This window comes from Lissotriton helveticus, chromosome 9 (assembly GCF_964261635.1).
Source record: "Lissotriton helveticus chromosome 9, aLisHel1.1, whole genome shotgun sequence".
Lineage (NCBI taxonomy): Eukaryota > Metazoa > Chordata > Amphibia > Caudata > Salamandridae > Lissotriton > Lissotriton helveticus.
This window is the reverse complement of record NC_136070.1, coordinates 1,278,711,724-1,278,732,027: the sequence shown is the minus strand read 5'-3', so window position 1 is coordinate 1,278,732,027 and position 20,304 is coordinate 1,278,711,724. Positions and strand designations below refer to the sequence as shown.

At 48.9% G+C, this 20,304-nt stretch overlaps 1 protein-coding gene across 3 annotated transcripts in view; it reads left to right on the top strand.

Moving 5' to 3' along the window:
* The window catches only part of LOC144782482 (putative peptidyl-tRNA hydrolase 2), an 88,101-nt gene that overhangs the window by 41,645 nt on the left and 26,152 nt on the right, over positions 1 to 20,304 (top strand). For 2 of the 3 annotated variants that reach the window (XM_078661868.1, XM_078661869.1), the window contains exons 2-4: positions 5,201 to 5,323; positions 11,316 to 11,393; positions 11,601 to 11,678. In XM_078661868.1, the coding sequence (XP_078517994.1) occupies positions 5,201 to 5,323; positions 11,316 to 11,393; positions 11,601 to 11,678 (279 nt within the window). Of the gene's footprint in view, positions 1 to 1,245; positions 1,378 to 5,200; positions 5,324 to 11,315; positions 11,394 to 11,600; positions 11,679 to 20,304 lie in introns of those variants that run through there. The other variant, XM_078661867.1, reaches the window with a different exon arrangement.

The window sequence follows — 20,304 nt, the reverse complement described above, 5'->3', positions numbered from 1 at the left end:
TATATGGTATTGTCATTTACAATGGCAATAGGTAAGCATTATAGAGTAGTAGAGAGGAATAGCTTAATCTCTCGCAAATGCGAGACCTATTGCATTTGCACCACACATACACAGCCACACTCACACACAGAGCCACACACACACAGAGCCCCACACACACAGAGCCCCACACACACACACAGAGCCCCCCCACACACACAGAGCCCCCACACACACACACACACACAGAGCCCCCACACACACACACACAGAGCCCCCACACACACACACACAGAGCCCCACACACACACACAGAGCCCCACACACACAGAGCCCCACACACAGCCCCACACACACACACAGCCCCACTCACACACAGCCCCACACACACAGAGCCAGACACACACACACGCAGAGCCCCCCCCACACACACACACACAGAGCCCCACTCACACACAGAGAGAGCCACACACACACAGCCACACACAGAGCCACACACACACACACAGAGAGCCACACACACAGAGAGCTACGCACACACACACAGAACCACACACACACAGAGAGCCACACACACAGAGAGCCACACACACACAGAGAGCCACACACACACACAGAGAGCCACACACACAGAGAGCCACGCACACACACACACACAGAGCCACACACACACAAAGAGCCACACACACACACAGCCGTGCAGCCCCGCAGTACAGAGCTGGGGGCTCTTAGGATTTAGCTAGTAGTTTAGCCACCTACAGGACACACATGAGTATTTCCCCTCGAATTTTTTTTATCGCTAGGAGAACCTCTCATATAGACAGAATCCTGATGCTGGGACTCTTCATCTGAGGCAGCCATGCGCTCTATAAACCTAATACACATATGGAATGAGCAGCGATGGCAAAGGGTTGTGGGAAGCAACCATTAGTGAAGCAATGATGTGAAACCTGATGCCAATGGGGGATATCATTACAGTTACAATGGTTGCTAGTGAAATGGAAAGGGTCAGCAGGCAGGGTGGTGGGCAACAGAAGACATGATGACAGTTGCTTCAATAGATGGAAATAATGTAATACGTTTGACGCCTCACCCTGTGTGTCCCCATGACTTACCGTGTGGTTGACTCCCCACTTAAGGACGCTGAGGAGGGGTTCACTGGCTCTGAAGAGCTTCACCTTCTGACATACGAAGTGCTTCTTGGTTTTGGTTTTACTGGCGCTGAGTGCGGCCGCCGCCGAGGAACTGCAGTTTGCTGGCATGGCTCCGAGATTTTGAGGGAGGCTATAGCGGAATGTATGAGCCCTAAGCAGTGATGCCCTACAGTCAGTTACAACGATGGAACTGCAGATCGGCAGCAGAGATCAGGATAGAGGGAGTCCCAGAGCCCTGGTGCAGGTAAAATTGGTGAAACTACCAAATGGCAAGGGTGGCACCGGGGGTGGGGGAGACCAAATGGCAAGGGGGGCCAAAGTCTCAAAAACTGATTTAGAGCCTGTGGAAGACAGATAGGATTTGTGGGGGCGGGGCAGAAGGGGGAGAGGGGATCGTGGCCAGCAGGAAGGTGGATTCTTGGCTACGGTACGCCTGACAGTCTCTGATTGGAAGAACAGTGCTCGGTGTGAAAAATCTGACACTGAGAGCGCACCCCAGGGAGGCAGCGTACAGATGATGTGGCCAGTTTCCGCTATGTGAAGCAGGACCCAAATGGGATTAAACACTCTGGTCGAGCTGGAGTGGGAAGGAGGGTCACTTCTGAAATGACAGTATTGCAGTAGGGCCGGTAACAGCGGGCAGTCTCCGATAGGAAGACAGAGCCCAGGAGAGGGCTAGCAGTATGTAATAGGGGCAGGGAAGTCCGAGAATAGCAATCTTCAGTAAATGCAAACCAGGAGGTGGTTGGTGTTTCCACAATTAGCTAAGACGGAGCCCAGCGTAGATGCTTTTTTTCCCGTGAGGCGGTCGCAGTGTATGAGCTGAGGACTTCCGTGCCCGGGTGTTGGTGGGGTTTCCCGTAGGAGGGCGGAGCTGGGGACCTGGAGGGCGGAGCCCCGGGGGCTGCTCAGCGAGCCATGGCCTCCTTTGGCTCCGGCCACCTCCCCGCTTTCTCCCCGCTCCTGTCGCTGGCTCCACAGCCGTGTTGTATCTAGGAACAACATAAATATCAATTTTTAAATAAGGAATTTATTATTAGATTATAAAGTTGAAATTACAATAAATAATCAAAGAACGCTTTGGATGAGTTGCTGTTCAGTCCGTGTCCAGCAGAAGAATGCCGAACAGCAACGCATCCAAAGAGAACTTAGAATGCAGAACACAGAATACATGCAAACACAAGCAATCTACAGGATTAAAGATATAGGATACAACAAGCCACCTCCCTCCTTCACTGACGCGCCAAGATGGCGCCCACCCACTGCCACCTAGAAATAGATAAGGGACATTCCCATGGGCCTAGAAAGAGGACGATGGTAGCCCCGCCATCGCCGCAAGGAACGGCCCTCACCTTTGGCACTTCAACTTGGAGTTGAACAACGACGAGTGTCATATATATTTCTTAGTCTGCAACACAGTTTAAATAAAGGCAGAGGGCCTCGTACTGTGGGCACATCATGCAGAAAAGCCCTCTTTCGAAAAGGGGTGGCTCCTCGGTCACTTCCCAGTTGTTAAAGAATTACGACGAGAAATTAAGTTGTTGACGATCATACGCCTCGGGAGGTGAAACCCTCCACACTGCTTGGACCTGCGGAGGGGCACACACACAGGTGCTCAGATTATGTGCCGGTCAATTACTCGTGTTAAAGGCCAGTTGGCTCGCCTCCCCGGTGCATGCTCTTGCCATCGGATGTGGGAGCGCAGGTTGTTTCCACACCCTACATCCTGCTGCCAATAGGACGATTATCACTCGCGGTCATGATCGGTGCTCTACACTTGGCATGACCTCTACGAGAATCCCTCATCACTTCCCCCTACCTAGCCTCCAAAATATCACCAGAAGGAATCAAGCATCGGAGATTAGTTTATGAAAATATAGATTATTTCTCGAATCGTAGCCAGCCGCCGTTAGTTATACGCAACCTAAAAGAAAAGGGATAAACAAAAAAAAACATACTTTCAACACTTGACTCCTAAGAAGCGTTTGGGCAAACAATGCTACCGTGCCATAGAGGAGCGCTCCATACGCCCATGTTTCTCCGAGGCGAGGCAGAAATGCCTCGGAGAAACACACGGTCATTTTGGGATTCGGGGGTGTGGTTTTCTTTCTCTCCTCTTCCCATTGGCTGGAAGGTAAAATTCCAGCCAATGGGAAGAGGAGACAAAGAAGCGAAAAAACACACCCCCGAATCCGAAAAAGACTGGACTTGAACGGAGTGACGCCCGTCTCCTCCAATGACTGGCCTCCGTTTAGGAATCCAGCCAATGGAGAAGAGGGGCGGGTTCAAGCCCCCATATTGTAGACATAAAGTCTCGGGCGAGACTGCGCAAGCGCAGCCTTCGCAGTCCGAGACCTAAAAATAAATAAAGAATTAATTTTCTCTCATGGTTGTCTCTCAAAATCCCCCCCCCCAGCCGGCCCCACTGGTCTTACCTGCTGCAGCCGTGGCTGCATTTGACTGCACTGAACTCAGTCTAAATCTCCCCTTTTTTAGGTCGAGCCTGGGCAGCTCATGCTGCGAGGCATGCTGTATTAGAGTCTAGACCTGAAGCCCCGCTCACTCTCCGACCATATTTGTCATTGGCTTGAGTCATTGTCCTTTGGAAATGCTGGATTCTGATTCGTTAATAGGCTTGTTAGTCCCTCTTTAGTACCGCCTTATCTTCATTTCTAACCTCCCATGAGGACTGGCCCTTTCACATCGGTTGTTATACAGTATATTTTTTTTAGTCTGTAAGCACTCTTTTCTTTACTGAGTTTCTCCTACTGCAGGCACGACGTGCTTTCCTGCAGCATTCAGAACACCATGCGCGCTTTCACTTTCCAAGCAGCCCGGGACAATGGCGGCTGCTACTTTGAAGTGAAATAGATCTCACATTTTTTTCCAATTTATTGTAATGATTTTAAATATTCATTACATTTTTCTTCCTTTGAGTCCCATGCCTGGGATTGACAGAAAGATTTGGCTGCCTCAGGAACACATGTTCGACCATCGCAAGGAGACACAGCTGGGCATCAGTAGCAAGCAAGCATCCAGGTCACCTGTAAATCACTTGAACTATGCAGGGAGGCATCACTGAAATATGAACCTGGACATCACTGGAAGATGCAAGGCGGATTCATCCAACCACCCTCGGTCCTGGGACTGTCCATCAATGGCTGAAGTATGCAGCCCAGTGTCATTGCAAGGCTTCAGGGGAGGCTGTTGAACACGACCACTACAACTCTTGTAGCTTTTCATATGTATGTCCTCCTTGGACCGTTAAAAGCAACACCTTGGCACGATGGCGAAGAAAGGCCAGTCTCAAGGCAAAGTCTAAGCCGTTCTCTGGCACTGGTCCCTTTTCATTCAGGATTGATGGGGTCTGGCCAATGGGCAAGGGATTGACTTCAACCTGCACTTTTCTATGGAAGGAATCTCCCTGACAGCATTTTAGAGTCGGTTTCAACCAGAGAAACACTTCCTGACTGGACATTCCTCAGAGCATGTTCACGTTCCTTCCGCTTCATTGAGTCCTTAAGACACTGCGGTGTCTGCATGCTGGGGCCACGGCGACAATTCCATATACTCAAAACTCTTTACTTGCCGTTATCATACAGACCCTGTATTGGCAGCACAGGCAGGCAGTCCTGGCTTTGTGTCCATTCCATTAGTGCATTCTAATAATGGACCAGGGTCCTCCTTTTACCAGCAGCATTTAAGGGCAGGAACACGAGCGTGGTCTCAGGACAAGCTTCTGACCGCCCCTTCCCCAAGGGCTGCGAAAATACTGCCCAAAAATGAGGAGAGAATGTAGTAGAAGTATTGGCCAAGGTCATAGGTCTCTTCCTCCTTGTCGTGGCTATGAACAGTGTATGTGTGAGTGGATCAGGTTTTACTCATCCCCTGTGTGTTGTAAACTAGTTTCCCTTGATTTCTTCTTCTGCATCCGTGACATAAAGTGTCCTGGAACAACACACCTTTTATTGAAGTGTCTTGTGTGGAATGGCATAGAACTACTTCCTCAGACCTCAAAGTGAGAGTCCAAAGTGGTCCAACTCTTTTGTTCTCCTTCTTTTCTCCAGGTGTTGACCATGGATCCGTGCAGTCCGACCGCCACCGCTGAGGGTCCCACAAGGACTGAGGCAAACCCAGAGTACCTCCAACAGTTGAAGGACTTGGATATCCCGGAAGAAGAAGCAAAGAAGGTATGAAATCAGATTTATTTGTGTTGTTGCTGCTTCATTTCCTTGAAGGGCCTCGAACAATCATGTCTGAAGCAAGGAAAAGCGCAGGAGCTGCTCATCTCTGCAGGACATTTAAAAATATGACCAAGGCTCATCACCGATGCCCTCTTTCTTGTCCGCTCCTGGTCCTTTGTTTTCTTCTCTCCTGAGCACATCTGCACCCCTTGTCTGCTTTGAGTTGATTGTCAATAGGTTTGAAGAGTACAAATGACCAGTACTGCATAATTTTATTGTTACTATGACTGGAAAAAATATGTATATCATTCAGAGTTACTCAACTCTTTAATGGGGTTTCACTTCAAAACCACACCAGTCATGATGGAAGTCCTCCCAATTACAAATAAATTCTCCAGAATTGTGAGGTTCAGCGAGAGGTGGCTTTGGATGATGGCAAATATGTTTGGTACAACAGTAAGACCCTTGGAAATTGAGCATTCGTTTCATGGGCCGGTATTTGTACTTCAGGTATGCTTGCGTAGATTACCCTCAAAGCTGTCTCAAAGATTACAAGTAGCAGCACCTGAGTACACAAAGTGTTGCAAGAGGACCCTAAAAAACTTCTGACAGTCCTCCAGTTTCAGGCTTACCTGTCACAGAAAGTACATATAACAATGTCCCTTTAAAATCCCACACTCTATGCGACTAACGCAATGAGACAAAATAAGTTTGACCTGCCAGAGCATGGGGCGGCGAAGCTGGCAGCTCTCCAGCAACTCCTCTTCACAACTGTGGGCCATCTGGACGTGTGAGCCTTCTAGTTCGAGTAGTTTAAGAGGAAGTAGGCTGACTTTTTGTCAGAAAGGTTAATTTTCAATGTACAATATTCGATCCATTTCAGTAGTCCTGTGAGATATTACACCTGGTGGCCTTCACTTTGACAGTTGAAGTTCTGCCACATGAGCCCTAAGAGGTCCTTTTAAACTTGATGCAGCATCCCGCAGAGGCCATCTCACGGTTATGTATGTACCTCCTAGAGCTATGAATTATCTCAAAATGTTTCCCACTGGTCCTCTGTCAGTCTGCCCTATCCATGAGAGCATTTCCTTTACTTATTTAACACTGAGAATGTAATCTTGCCTGCTCTCTTAACAGCAGATACACTAGTCTAAATGAAGTGTTAATCATGTGGAATCTGTCTTTGCAGGCTTGGCTGCACCTGACCAGTCAGTGACTGTTAGGGAATCTAAAAAGGTTAAAAGGTTGATAAACTCTGTTTCCAGACAAGGCATCATGGTTTCTCAAGAGTTACCATAGAGGAATCTTCCATTGGTGGGTTTAAAAGATCTGAAAAAAGTAAATTGGCTGCTCAGCCTTTCCTTCATTTCACTGATCGTTTGAGTAAAGGGAGGAAAGAAGGCTTTGTTAGAGGCATGGCCTGGAAAGACAAGATGTGGGTGAGTTCATTCTACTCTCCTCCTTTTAGTATTCTTGGTAAGACTCAGAACTGATGTTTGAGAAGAGGAGAGTCCCGCGTTTAGAAGTAGAACCCCTCTATAGTGGCATCTGTGCTTTTAGGCTCGGTCTCTCCTGTCACTATTATCCACCCTTCTTGCAGGACCTCTCCTGTCACTAGTATCCACCCTTCTTGCAGGATCACTCCTGTCACTAGTATCCACCCTGCTTGCAGAACCTCTCCTGTCACTAGTATCCACCCTGCTTGCAGGATCACTCCTGTCACTAGTACTCACCCTTCTTGCAGGATCTCTCCTGTCACTAGTATCCACCCTGCTTGCAGGATCTCTCCTGTCACTAGTATCCACCCTGCTTGCAGGATCTCTCCTGTCACTAGTATCCACCCTGCTTGCAGGACCTCTCCTGTCACTAGTATCCACCCTTCTTGCAGGACCTCTCCTGTCACTAGTATCCACCCTTCTTGCAGGATCACTCCTGTCACTAGTATCCACCCTGCTTGCAGGACCTCTCCTGTCACTAGTATCCACCCTGCTTGCAGGATCACTCCTGTCACTAGTACTCACCCTTCTTGCAGGATCTCTCCTGTCACTAGTATCCACCCTGCTTGCAGGATCTCTCCTGTCACTAGTATCCACCCTGCTTGCAGGATCTCTCTTGTCACTAGTATCCACCCTGCTTGCAGGATCTCTCCTGTCACTAGTATTCACCCTTCTTGCAGCATCTCTCCTGTCACTAGTATCCACCCTTCTTGCAGGATCTCTCCTGTCACTAGTATCCACCCTTCTTGCAGGATCCCTCCTGTCACTAGTATCCACCCTTCTTGCAAGATCTCTCCTGTCACTAGTATCCACCCTTCTTGCAGGATCTCTCCTGACACAAGTATCCACCCTTCTTGCAAGATCTCTCCTGTCACTAGTATCCACCCTGCTTGCAGGATCTCTCCTGTCACTAGTATCCACCCTGCTTGCAGGATCTCTCCTGTCACTAGTATCCACCCTTCTTGGAGAATCTCTCCTGTCACTAGTATCCACCCTTCTTGCAGGATCTCTCCTGTCACTAGTATCCACCCTTCTTGCAGGATCTCTCCTGTCACTAGTATCCACTATTCTTGCAGGATCTCTCCTGTCACGAGCACACACCCTTCTTGCAGGATCTCTCCTGCCACTAGTATCCACCCTTCTTACAGGATCTCTCCTGTCACTAGTATCCACCCTGCTTGCAGGATCTCTCCTGTCACTAGTATCCACCCTTCTTGCAGGATCTCTCCTGTCACTAGTATCCACCCTGCTTGCAGGATCTCTCCTGTCACTAGTATCCACCCTTCTTGCAGGATCTCTCCTGTCACTAGTATCCACCCTGCTTGCAGGATCTCTCCTGTCACTATTATCCACCCTTCTTGCAGGATCTCTCCTGTCACTAGTATCCACCCTGCTTGCAGGATCTCTCCTGTCACTTGTATCCACCCTTCTTGCAGGATCTCTCCTGTCACTAGTATCCACCCTGCTTGGAGGAGCGCTCCTTTCACTAGTATCTACCCTTCTTGCAAGATCTCTCCTGTCACTAGTATCCACCCTTCTTGCAGGATCTCTCCTGACACAAGTATCCACCCTTCTTGCAGGATCTCTCCTGTCACAAGTATCCACCCTTCTTGCAGGATCTCTCCTGTCACTAGTATCCACCCTGCTTGCAGGATCTCTCCTGTCACTAGTATCCACCCTGCTTGCAGGATCTCTCCTGTCACTAGTATCCACCCTTCTTGCGGGATCTCTCCTGTCACTAGTATCCACCCTTCTTGCAGGATCTCTCCTGTCACTAGTATCCACCCTTCTTGCAAGATCTCTCCTGTCACTAGTATCCACCCTTCTTGCAGGATCTCTCCTGACACAAGTATCCACCCTTCTTGCAGGATCTCTCCTGTCACTAGTATCCACCCTTCTTGCAGGATCTCTCCTGACACAAGTATCCACCCTTCTTGCAGGATCTCTCCTGTCACTAGTATCCACCCTTCTTGCAGGATCTCTCCTGTCACTAGTATCCACCCTGCTTGCAGGATCTCTCCTGTCACTAGTATCCACCCTGCTTGCAGGATCTCTCCTGTCACTAGTATCCACCGTTCTTGCAGGATCTCTCCTGTCACTAGTATCCACCCTTCCTGCAGGATCTCTCCTGTCACTAGTATCCACCCTTCTTGCAGGATCTCTCCTGTCACTAGTATCCACCCTTCTTGCAGGATCTCTCCTGTCACTAGTATCCACCCTGCTTGCAGGATCTCTCCTGTCACTAGTATCCACGCTGCTTGGAGGATCGCTGCTGTCGCTAGTATCCACCCTTCTTGCAAGATCTCTCCTGTCACTAGTATCCACCCTTCTTGCAGGATCTCTCCTGACACAAGTATCCACCCTTCTTGCAGGATCTCTCCTGTCACAAGTATCCACCCTTCTTGCAGGATCTCTCCTGTCACTAGTATCCACCCTGCTTGCAGGATCTCTCCTGTCACTAGTATCCACCCTGCTTGCAGGATCTCTCCTGTCACTAGTATCCACCCTTCTTGCAGGATCTCTCCTGTCACTAGTATCCACCCTTCTTGCAGGATCTCTCCTGTCACTAGTATCCACCCTTCTTGCAGGATCCCTCCTGTCACTAGTATCCACCCTTCTTGCAAGATCTCTCCTGTCACTAGTATCCACCCTTCTTGCAGGATCTCTCCTGACACAAGTATCCACCCTTCTTGCAGGATCCCTCCTGTCACTAGTATCCACCCTTCTTGCAGGATCTCTCCTGACACAAGTATCCACCCTTCTTGCAGGATCTCTCCTGTCACTAGTATCCACCCTTCTTGCAGGATCTCTCCTGTCACTAGTATCCACCCTGCTTGCAGGATCTCTCCTGTCACTAGTATCCACCCTGCTTGCAGGATCTCTCCTGTCACTAGTATCCACCCTTCTTGCAGGATCTCTCCTGTCACTAGTATCCACCCTTCTTGCAGGATCTCTCCTGTCACTAGTATCCACCCTTCTTGGAGGATCTCTCCTGTCACTAGTATCCACCCTTCTTGGAGGATCTCTCCTGTCACCAGTATCCACCCTTCTTGCAGGATCTCTCCTGTCACTAGTATCCACCCTTCTTGCAGAATCTCTCATGTCACTAGTATCCACCCTTCTTGCAGGATCACTCCAGTCACTAGTATCCACCCTTCTTGCAGGATCTCTCCTGTCACTAGTATCCACCCTGCTTGCAGGATCCCTCCTGTCACTAGTATCCACCCTTCTTGCAGGATCTCTCCTGACACAAGTATCCACCCTTCTTGCAGGATCTCTCCTGACACAAGTATCCACCCTTCTTGCAGGATCCCTCCTGTCACTAGTATCCACCCTTCTTGCAGGATCTCTCCTGACACAAGTATCCACCCTTCTTGCAGGATCTCTCCTGTCACTAGTATCCACCCTTCTTGCAGGATCTCTCCTGTCACTAGTATCCACCCTGCTTGCAGGATCTCTCCTGTCACTAGTATCCACCCTGCTTGCAGGATCTCTCCTGTCACTAGTATCAACCCTGCTTGCAGGATCCCTCCTGTCACTAGTATCCACCCTTCTTGCAGGATCTCTCCTGACACAAGTATCCACCCTTCTTGCAGGATCTCTCCTGACACAAGTATCCACCCTTCTTGCAGGATCCCTCCTGTCACTAGTATCCACCCTTCTTGCAGGATCTCTCCTGACACAAGTATCCACCCTTCTTGCAGGATCTCTCCTGTCACTAGTATCCACCCTTCTTGCAGGATCTCTCCTGTCACTAGTATCCACCCTGCTTGCAGGATCTCTCCTGTCACTAGTATCCACCCTGCTTGCAGGATCTCTCCTGTCACTAGTATCCACCCTTCTTGCAGGATCTCTCCTGTCACTAGTATCCACCCTTCTTGCAGGATCTCTCCTGTCACTAGTATCCACCCTTCTTGGAGGATCTCTCCTGTCACTAGTATCCACCCTTCTTGGAGGATCTCTCCTGTCACTAGTATCCACCCTTCTTGCAGGATCTCTCCTGTCACTAGTATCCACCCTTCTTGCAGAATCTCTCCTGTCACTAGTATCCACCCTTCTTGCAGGATCACTCCAGTCACTAGTATCCACCCTTCTTGCAGGATCTCTCCTGTCACTAGTATCCACCCTGCTTGCAGGATCACTCCTGTCACTAGTATCCACCCTTCGTGAAGGATCTCTCCTCCCACCTACATCCCCAAACCTCCTCTCAGCCAGTCATGTGAGCAGAACATAGTAACTGCTTAGCCTTGCACACCCACACCACGTGCGTGCCTGAAACAAGTTGGCACACAGCTTTGTTCCAACATCTTTTAAATTAAGTTTACAATTTCCCTATTGTGGTGATCATGGCCACACACAGCATTAGGGGCCAGCCTGGGCCAAAAGTGACCATAGAGTGAACTTCCTTTGGTGTGTTTGAAAGACATGAAAGAAGTAGATTGTCTGCTCAGCCTCTCTTTCATTTCACTGATCAGTCGTGTGTTGCTTTGTTTGCCCCACAGGCCTTAATTCTGACAGGAAACGTGTCTGCAGAGGAGGCCGCAATATTCTACTTCGACAGCTTAGAAAACCAGAATGTGGTAAGAAAACTCCTGCTGAGCAGATCTTGCCACAGATTATAAGTCACATGAACCCTCCTCAACCCCCTCTTTGTGTCAACTGTGTATCAGCACTGCTGACCTCAGGGTGTCATTGTCAGTAGGATGCTTAAAGGTTTCTTGTGCATGCAAGCCTCTGAGGTCAGAAGCTCCATGGCTGATTCTTTCACCTTTCGTGTTTCTGTGCAGGAAGACGAGGAGGAGGATGAACGCTATTACAAAATGGTGTTTGTGGTGAACATGGAGCTCTCGATGGGGGTTGGCAAGGTAAGAGTGTTGGACTGTGTGTAAGGTTGACGCGGATAGCTCCTCTTCCAGATTGAGGCTTCCTAGGAAGCGTACCAGAATACCAAAGTTGTTGCTGGAAAAGTTACACATTTGTATTCCCCAAAGGCTGTTCAAAGATTAAATAAAAGTAGCTCTCTAAGATTTAAACACACATGGACACATCTGTCTGACTCTGCCCACTGCTATGCTGTTCTGCACACCCTTTCTGTGTTCTGACTTGTCAGTGACTCTTTCCTAGCACTGCCTGAGCCTCAGGGGCATTGGAGAGGCTTGGTGTCCCTGCTGGCCTTGCATCTGTGTCTTTGTGGAAAAGCTGCTTAGATAGCATATCCTGTAACTGCAGGTTACCCTGGGGCTACTTAGCAACACATCACCTAAGAAAGTAATTGATCACAAGTCCTAACCCACAGTGCTACCACACGTCTGCGCCGAGGAGCATGGTTCCCGCCCATTACAGCTGCACTCTATATGTGCATGCAACATCTCTAAACACATTTTGAAATTCGACAGCAAAGAACTAAGGGGCTTATTTATGAGGGCTCTGCGTCACCTTTGCACCACGTAAAGTGGTACATGCATGACGGGGGGCTCTCATTTTGATTCATGAAGCCACACAAAGCCCCCCTGCATGACTTTGAGTGGCCTCATAAAGCATGAGTAAGGCGACTCGGGGCAAAATCGATGCGTCGCCTTCCTTTGTGCCCGGGGGGGGGGCATTCCGTTGGCGTAGCGGTGGGTTTTCCCACTCAACACCTATGGAATTTGACGCTGCCCCAGATTTACAAAGTGATATCAACCTGGGGAAGCGACAAATCCATACGCCTCCCGAGGTGAGGGGTAAGAAATGCGTTACTTACCTGTAACCGCAGTTATCCAGTATTGGTGTCTTTCATAGATTCACATGCCTGAATCATTCCCCGTCGTTGAGACGGGAGCCTCCGGTACATAGAAAAGTAATGTCCTATAGACATACATAGAGAATAGAAGGCCTAAAGGCCTCACCTTAGTAACATATCCATGTCCTTTTGTAAAAGGACCAAACTCTAAACATCAGCTATCACCTCCCTCTAGAACCTTCCTGGCAGGAGCCTCAGTCCCTCAGATTTTCGTACGCACTAAGCTAAGTAGGCGTATCACTGAGAGAGTTAGGTGAGTCCTTCCAGGGGAGGCGGGAGGGTTGCATGTGAATCTATGAAAGACACCAATACTGGATAACTGCAGTTACAGGTAAGTAACGCATTTCTTATCCAGTATTATGGGTGTCTTTCATAGATTCACATGCCTGAATCAGAGTAGCAAGCAATGCAGAGTGCACATTTCTGATGGAACAGCATATACTATTCCTTAGATAATACACATCATGCGAGCATGAACCATCATTAGACCTCAACAATAAGTATTAGTAAAGAAATGTGCATACCAGAGTAGGATGGAGGGACGGAGGAAGGCTCACCTTACCGAAAGGGACAATCGATATTTGCCCGGCGGTATCGCCTCTTTAACCCACGAAATATTAATCAATTGAAGAGGCAGGCGCTGGAGACGGGAAGGCAGGAAACAAGGTTTATTCTCTCCGGAGGAGAACACATCAGTTCAGACAGCAGGTATCGTCATGAGGTGCTCTAACCGCATCTCTGAGGCCTGGCCTCTTATACACAGGTTTATTGCTTTATTACATACAACACATTCTTGGCAATGCTTTGATGTACGGAGGGATATCCTCCGAATCTCCCCTTCAGGCCCGTTCCCACACACATTTACAGTTGAAGTCCTCACCCCGGTCACAACAGGTGATGACTACCGCGCAGCTGGACATTCCGCCGATTCATGGAATGTGGGGGTTTGGTCGGATCTCATAGGGTGAGGGCTTTGATCAACTCGGGGGTCCTTTGATGAGGGAAGCTTTCTACTGTACGGGGAGGGGCAAGGAACAGTATCGGCAGAGCTAGGTGTCGGCCTGGGAACGAGGAAGACAAACGGGCACACAGGAAAAGGGGATTTGTATCAAAAAAGGGCCTGGGACCATGAAAGGAAGGAAGGGAGGTGTCGCGCTGGGGACAGGATGGGGTTCTGAGGCAGAGCTGCGCTGAAGAGGGGTTTATGACCCAAGGCATGTGCGAGCGGGGGTTGTCAGAGTGCGGGCTTTGTGAGGGAGGAGGGCTATGCTGGGGGCCAGTGGCATGCAAAAGGGTTGTTCTGATCGAGGCACCTAAAATGGCGGGTGCGCACGACAAAAAGTGTGGCATCAGGGGAAAAAGGCAAGATGGCGCAGATAATGTTTACCAGACCGTACTAATTTTCCACAGTCCTCCCTTTAACATATCCAAGACATCTTGCTGGCCTATTTCCAATTCATGTCGACTGTGGTGGTCATAGGAAAAGAAGTAGGTACCCAGGTGAAGGAGTTATAAACATTACATTTTAAAATCTTTCATCTTAGGAGGCGGGTCTATCGATAAAAACTCGTTTGCAGGAAAGTCATAGTAATGCAATAACAGACAAAAAAATGATTCTGTAGTGAGAGCATTGAGTACATTTCATAGCTACTTATGGTCGTTCGGAATGTAAATTGATAGGTCATTACATATGTGAGTTCTGTTCATGTTTGGTTGGAGCATAATTAATACAATGGTGGCTGGGAGAGAAATGAGACGTAGTAGAAACGATAATTGAGGGTGTCAATGTTCGAAGTTAATGAGTTCTCAGCATTCTTTGTCGTCTTTTGTTGGCGCTGTGGAGCACCGGCGGTGGAGCTACGGGTCCGGCTCTATTCTAGGTCCCGCGTTGCAGGGCACAACCTTTTCCTCGCGTTTCTGGTCAAAAAGGTCCTTTTCGCCCTGTGTCCTTTGAGTTGATTGTCAAAAAAAGGTTCAGATGGAAGAAATGTGCGTGTGAGCAGTCCTTTAGGGTAGGTCGGAGAAAAAGGGGGATGGAGCAGGGCCAGATCGGGAACAGACTAGGGGGACGGAAAATTTCAGGTAGGCGGGCTCATGACCGAGTTTAGAGAGCGGGGACTTTTCGGCATACATTGAACATCGAGCAAGGGCATCAGGTCAGCCCTTTCCTCTCGTTTTGTCGAAAACAGTGCCTCGTCCTGCAGCTCCTTACTGTCGCGGTCTCGCCTTGGCCAATGTCGCAGATGTTCCATAGTCTGTAGTCAGGCCACGTGCTCCCACATCCGGTCCTTCTTTCCTCCGACAGTCGGACCCTTAAATGAGTTTGAAAAGACAGTCTTTAGAGAATTGGCAGAGGAAGGTAATCACATAAGTCTATTTCTCTCCCAGCTCCAGGCAAAAAATGGAAACGTCCGTTATATTAGGGTTCGCAACTAACATATAAATGATTGATGATGGGCCTGCTGGATTTACTATAACTTTCCTTCACAACTATTTCTTTGGTGTTTGTTGGTCGTGGGACGAGATCTGGTACCTTTTATTGCATTACAGTTACGTCAGTTCTTCTGACGGAGACCCACCTTCTTAATACGAGCCTTACGAAGCTATACCGTTCTCCAGGGCTTTATATTTAAAAAGGGTGTTGTGTGCTATCACCATGGTCTGACAGGTATCTTGCTGAGGGACGAACATAGGCTAAACATTTTTCATTCTATCAATGCATCCTGCCTTTCAACTAAACGTTTTCGCTTTCAACAGGGTTCATTGCAATGATTTCATCGCTTCGGTCTAATCTTTAACTTTGTAAAACATCATTCTGGTTCCTACGTAGCCTCTTACGGCCTGACTACTTAATTAGAAAAGACAGGGGTCTTATGGGAAACAACTAGGGACATAGAAAACTGTGGTAAGGGCGTAAATCGACCCATCTTTTACAACCGGGGGTGAGGGACAGTTTTATAACTCTCGTCTGGGGCAGCTGATACGAAACAGGGGGCGTTCCGGGAACATGAGGATGTTTCGATCACCTTTACTGTTTGGGTATTGCGACAATTCGGGACGGGGAAGGTCGCGTTATCTGAGGCATCTTTTTATAACACAGGAGCCGCTGACATGTAGTTCCCTTATTTCGGGTCAGATTAGGGAACCTCAGTCGTCTTACCTGTCCTTTCCCTTATGGCCAAATCTCGGTTTCATCAATTTTTAGCAGAAAGGAGAGGTAGTGACACGGCGTCAGGGTGATTTTTATTTAGGATAAATTTTGAGCAAATACTTGTGGTATTTGGAGCCAATTGGGTGGTGCACTAGGGGTGGCGGTTTGCCAATTTAGGTGCTAGTCGTTCGGAAGAGCGAGAGAGAGAGAGAGAGAGAGAGAGAGAGATGTGCAACAACAGGCTAAATAGTACACGTGCGACATGGGGAGTGGCCGTGCATTAAGATAGGCTATTCAGCGCATTACACAACATAAGACATTACGGGTCTGTGTTAGAATTTTGAAAGCATGCAGTTTGGGATGGACGAACATTAGGCCGGGTACAGGGGACATACATCGAGTAAAAAGGGCACCATTGTGTCGCATTTCTTGCATTCTCGGTCCTTTAACCAGTTAAGTCAACGCGTCAGTCATACACAAACATCATCTCATAGTTTCGGACATACGTGACAGGCGTCCATTCACGCAACACGGATTAAGGGTGATCGCTTTCATCATGTCATACAATTTATTGGCTCTTTTGGTACAAGAGCAGTTTGTGGGTGTGTTTAGGAGCCACCAGGCAGTGTTAGTCCGCTTCGTGTATCAGACATGGCGAGGCTTCAGATCTTCACCATACCTCGGTCGTGATTCCGATGTGGCCTGCAGGGGGGAAAAAGGAGGGGAGGGGGACAACATTCGAGCATATCAAAAGCACGGGTACGAAAGTCTTTTACTTACCTCATACTCGTCTTATCTCTTTGGGATAGAATCCCTGGGGTTGTGGTTTCTGGAGCCAAGGGGGGGGGGGCAGTGTGTCCTTATAGGCTGTGAGTAGGAAAACGTTAGAGAATCAGAAGCACTTAGCGCGAGGTTTCTAGTTGGTAGGTGTATTTAGCTATCGGGGTCCTTAAACCTCTTTCAACGCTGTGATGTTTTAAGGTTTATCAGCTCTTCGGTCAACTCTGTTCCCTAGTACCTTTGAGTGTCGTATCATTATAATATTCTATCATTTACATCGTTTCACTTGACCCATCCTTTATATTCCATCTTTTACACCGTTTCGCTTTTACCCGTCCCCAGAAGTCGAGGTCTTTCTCCATGCGCGAGTCCCTGAGTCAGTCGCATATTTGACGGCAGAGTGTCGTGTCTTAGATTCGATCCTCCATCCGGGGCTGGGCAACCATCTTCTATTAACCTTAAAGAGAGAGCAGAGTAGGGTGCACAGAAAAAAAACTCTCCCGCCGATCCCACATTTAAATAAAGCATGCAATACCCGTTCATAGTTTCGAAAACCTTTATTTTCACAATCGTTCAGCATGTTGATAGGACAGTGTGATCGGGGTTGGCCGGATACGGCAATGGCTAAAGTGCGTACAGTAGAGGGGGGGGGGGGCTATCTTGTAGGATTAAAAACATGTTTAAAAAGGTTCATTCATTCATTTGCAGGGAACTAAAAGCGTCTATCGAATAGTTGAGGGACCAAGGGGCATTCATTTCATAATTGGAAACACAGTTGGACTAGTTGTAATCAAATTCCTATAGGTATACCATGGGAGTGTGTCATAAGCGAGGTTACTTGTCAGACATGATAATATCATAATGAATCGTACATTGAAAAACATTTTTCACGGGGTCCTTTTATATGTTCGTCGAGTGAATCCTCCCTCTTTTCCGTCAAGTGTACAAAGGATCATAACATATCTCGGAACATCGAGTCTTTTTAGCAAAAGAAAACACCACGAGGCGTTCGTAAGTTCCTATTGTTACCGGCGCCATTTTGGGCGGGGCCGGGTTCGTCCGGAAGTAGTATCAAGGAAAAAAATGTTTCCTACAACCGGCAGTTGGACCAGAGTCCTTTTCGGCAGTTCGAGAATTCATGCTAACAGAACGAGTGGCTATGTCATGCTTATTTCGTTAGCGATCAAGGCAGTTGTCCCTCACCGGAAACCTGCAGGGGCCGAGGGCTCCTGGGACTTTTGGTGTTGGGTGACTTTAATTTTTGGCCTAACCATCCCGCTGAAAGCCCCCTCTCTAAAGAATTTACCTGCCTCATGACCAGTCTTAACTTTTCTCCCCTCGTCCACAGCCCCACCCATGTTCATGGCCACTTGCTTGACCAGGTTTGGACCCTAAATATCCCCACTACTCCCCCTGTCATCTCCCCTTGCTCTTGGACGGACCATTTCTTTATCTCCTTCTCTCTCGCGTTAGCCCCAGTGCCTAAACTTCCTCTTTCCAAGAACACCTGGGCTAGAAAATGGGGTAAGGCTGACATGCCATCTTTCTGCTCATCCCTAGCCTACTCCTGCCCTGACCTCTCAGGCCTCGCCGCCCCGGACCAGCTGACTACCATCGATGGCTGGTTGACCCGGGCAGGCGACGACTTTGCTCCCCTGAGACGGATCACGGTGAAGCGTGCCCATGCTGCCAATCGCTGGTTTACCCCCGACCTTAAGGAGAAGAAATTAGCCGCACGCAGAGCGGAGCGTGCCTGGAGAAGAGAATATTGCCCCGGCAAAAAAACCATCTACCTTTCTGTGCTCAAAGTATATAAACAAAGCATACTTGATGCCAAGACCCTGTTTTATTCAAACAGGATACTAGCAGCTGAATCTCAATCTAAAGAGATTTTTGCCACAGTACATGAGCTTGCCTCATCTAACAGAGCCACGGCCTTGATCCCTCCTTCTCAACCGCTCTGCGACTCCCTCAACGATTTCTTCGTTGATAAGGTCGCAAAAATCAAGGCTAATATCTCTCCCCCTTCCCCTGCTTTCATCAATCCCTCCCCTCCCGCCACTACTTCCAAATTCACTTCCTTTCCCCCTCTGACCACAGCTACACTTTTTCCCCTGCTCCAAAAGGTAAAGTCAGGTTCCCCCCTAGACTTTGCCCCTGCCCGCATTTTGCGAGAAGTCTTCCTACACTGTCCTACCCCCCCCTCACACTTTTAAACGACTCACTCAAATCTGGAGTGGTTCCCACTGCCCATAAATTTGCGGCAGTCATCCCTATCCTTAAAAAACCCGGTGCCGACCCCTCAACCCCTTCCAATTACCGTCCCATCTCCCTTCTACCTTACTTGGCCAAGGTTCTTGAGACCTATGTAACCAGCATCCTGAGTACCTACGTGGAAACCAACCACTGCCTCTCCCCCCGGCAGGCGGGCTTTCGCCCCCTCCACTCTACGTAGAAGGTAGTGATCTCAGTGATGGACAGCCTACGCGAGGGCATTGATACCAACCTCCCCCAGGCCCTCATTCTTTTAGATCTATCCGCCGCTTTTGACACGGTGGACCACTCCATCCTCCTCACCCGTGTCAAGGCGGCGGGCATAGAGGGCCTGGCCCTCGCGTGGCTTAAGTCCTTCCTGAGTGATAGGGCTCAGGCTGTCCACCTTGCCGGTTTCACCGCTGCCTCTCGTAAGGTTGTATGTGGAGTCCCCCAAGGTTCCTCCCTCTCCCCTCTTTTGTTTAATTTATACATTTACCCCCTTATTTTTATGTTACAGCAGCCCGAGGTCACGGTGTTTAATTACGCCGATGACCTCCAGCTAATTTTTACCCTTTCCCACTCTTCCTCCTCCGCTTCAAATGTCCAATCTGTCATGCTGCTCATCCAAGACTGGATGAACTGCAACCACCTCAAACTCAACCCGGACAAGACGGAGTTAGTCTTGACCAGAGGTGGTTGCAGTCCCTGGTCCCCTTCTCACTGGCCCTCCTCACTTGGTGTTCCCCCGCTCCCAGTCCCCAAGGTCAAGACCCTCGGCATCTTCTTGGATCCCTCACTTTCTGTTCACTCTCAGGTTAATTCGGTTGTTTCCTCCTGTTTCTTTTCCCTCCGAATCATCAGGAAGATCTCTCGTTTTTTTTCTTTACCCGCCCTAAAAATTATAGTGATGGCTATGGTGCTTTCGCGCCTCGATTATGGGAACATCATTTATAACGGCGCTCCAGCTTACGCCATTCGCCGTTTGCAGCTGGTGCAGAACCAGGCTGCCCGCCTGATTCACGGCCTGCCCAAATACCATCGAGTCACCCCCCTATTGCAGGCCTTGCACTGGCTGCCGGTGAAAGAGCGTGCCCTGTTCAAGCTTGGTTGTACCACTTTTCAGGCTAAAATGGGCACCGCCCCGGAATTTATTTGTTCTGCCATCACCCCCTACATACCTGGACGAGAGCTTAGGTCTACTCATCAGGCTCTGTTAACCATTCCCCGCTTCAGCAAGAAAAAGACTGGCGGTACGAAATTCGCAGTGCTTGCTCCTGCGTTTTGGAACTCCCTTCCCTCGGAACTCCGTATGTCATCTTCCTATATCGAGTTCAGGAAGGGCCTCAAAACTTTCCTCTTTTCCCGAGCCTACAATGCTTAAATCCCCCTCCGCTCCTGCCTGCTTCCTCACAATCCAACAGCGCCAAGAAACCGCATGGTAAAAGTGCGCTATATAAATGTTTTTAAATTCAAATTTTGTAGAATCTTCAAGGCTGTGGGGGTGCTGTCGGAGGTGGGGGCT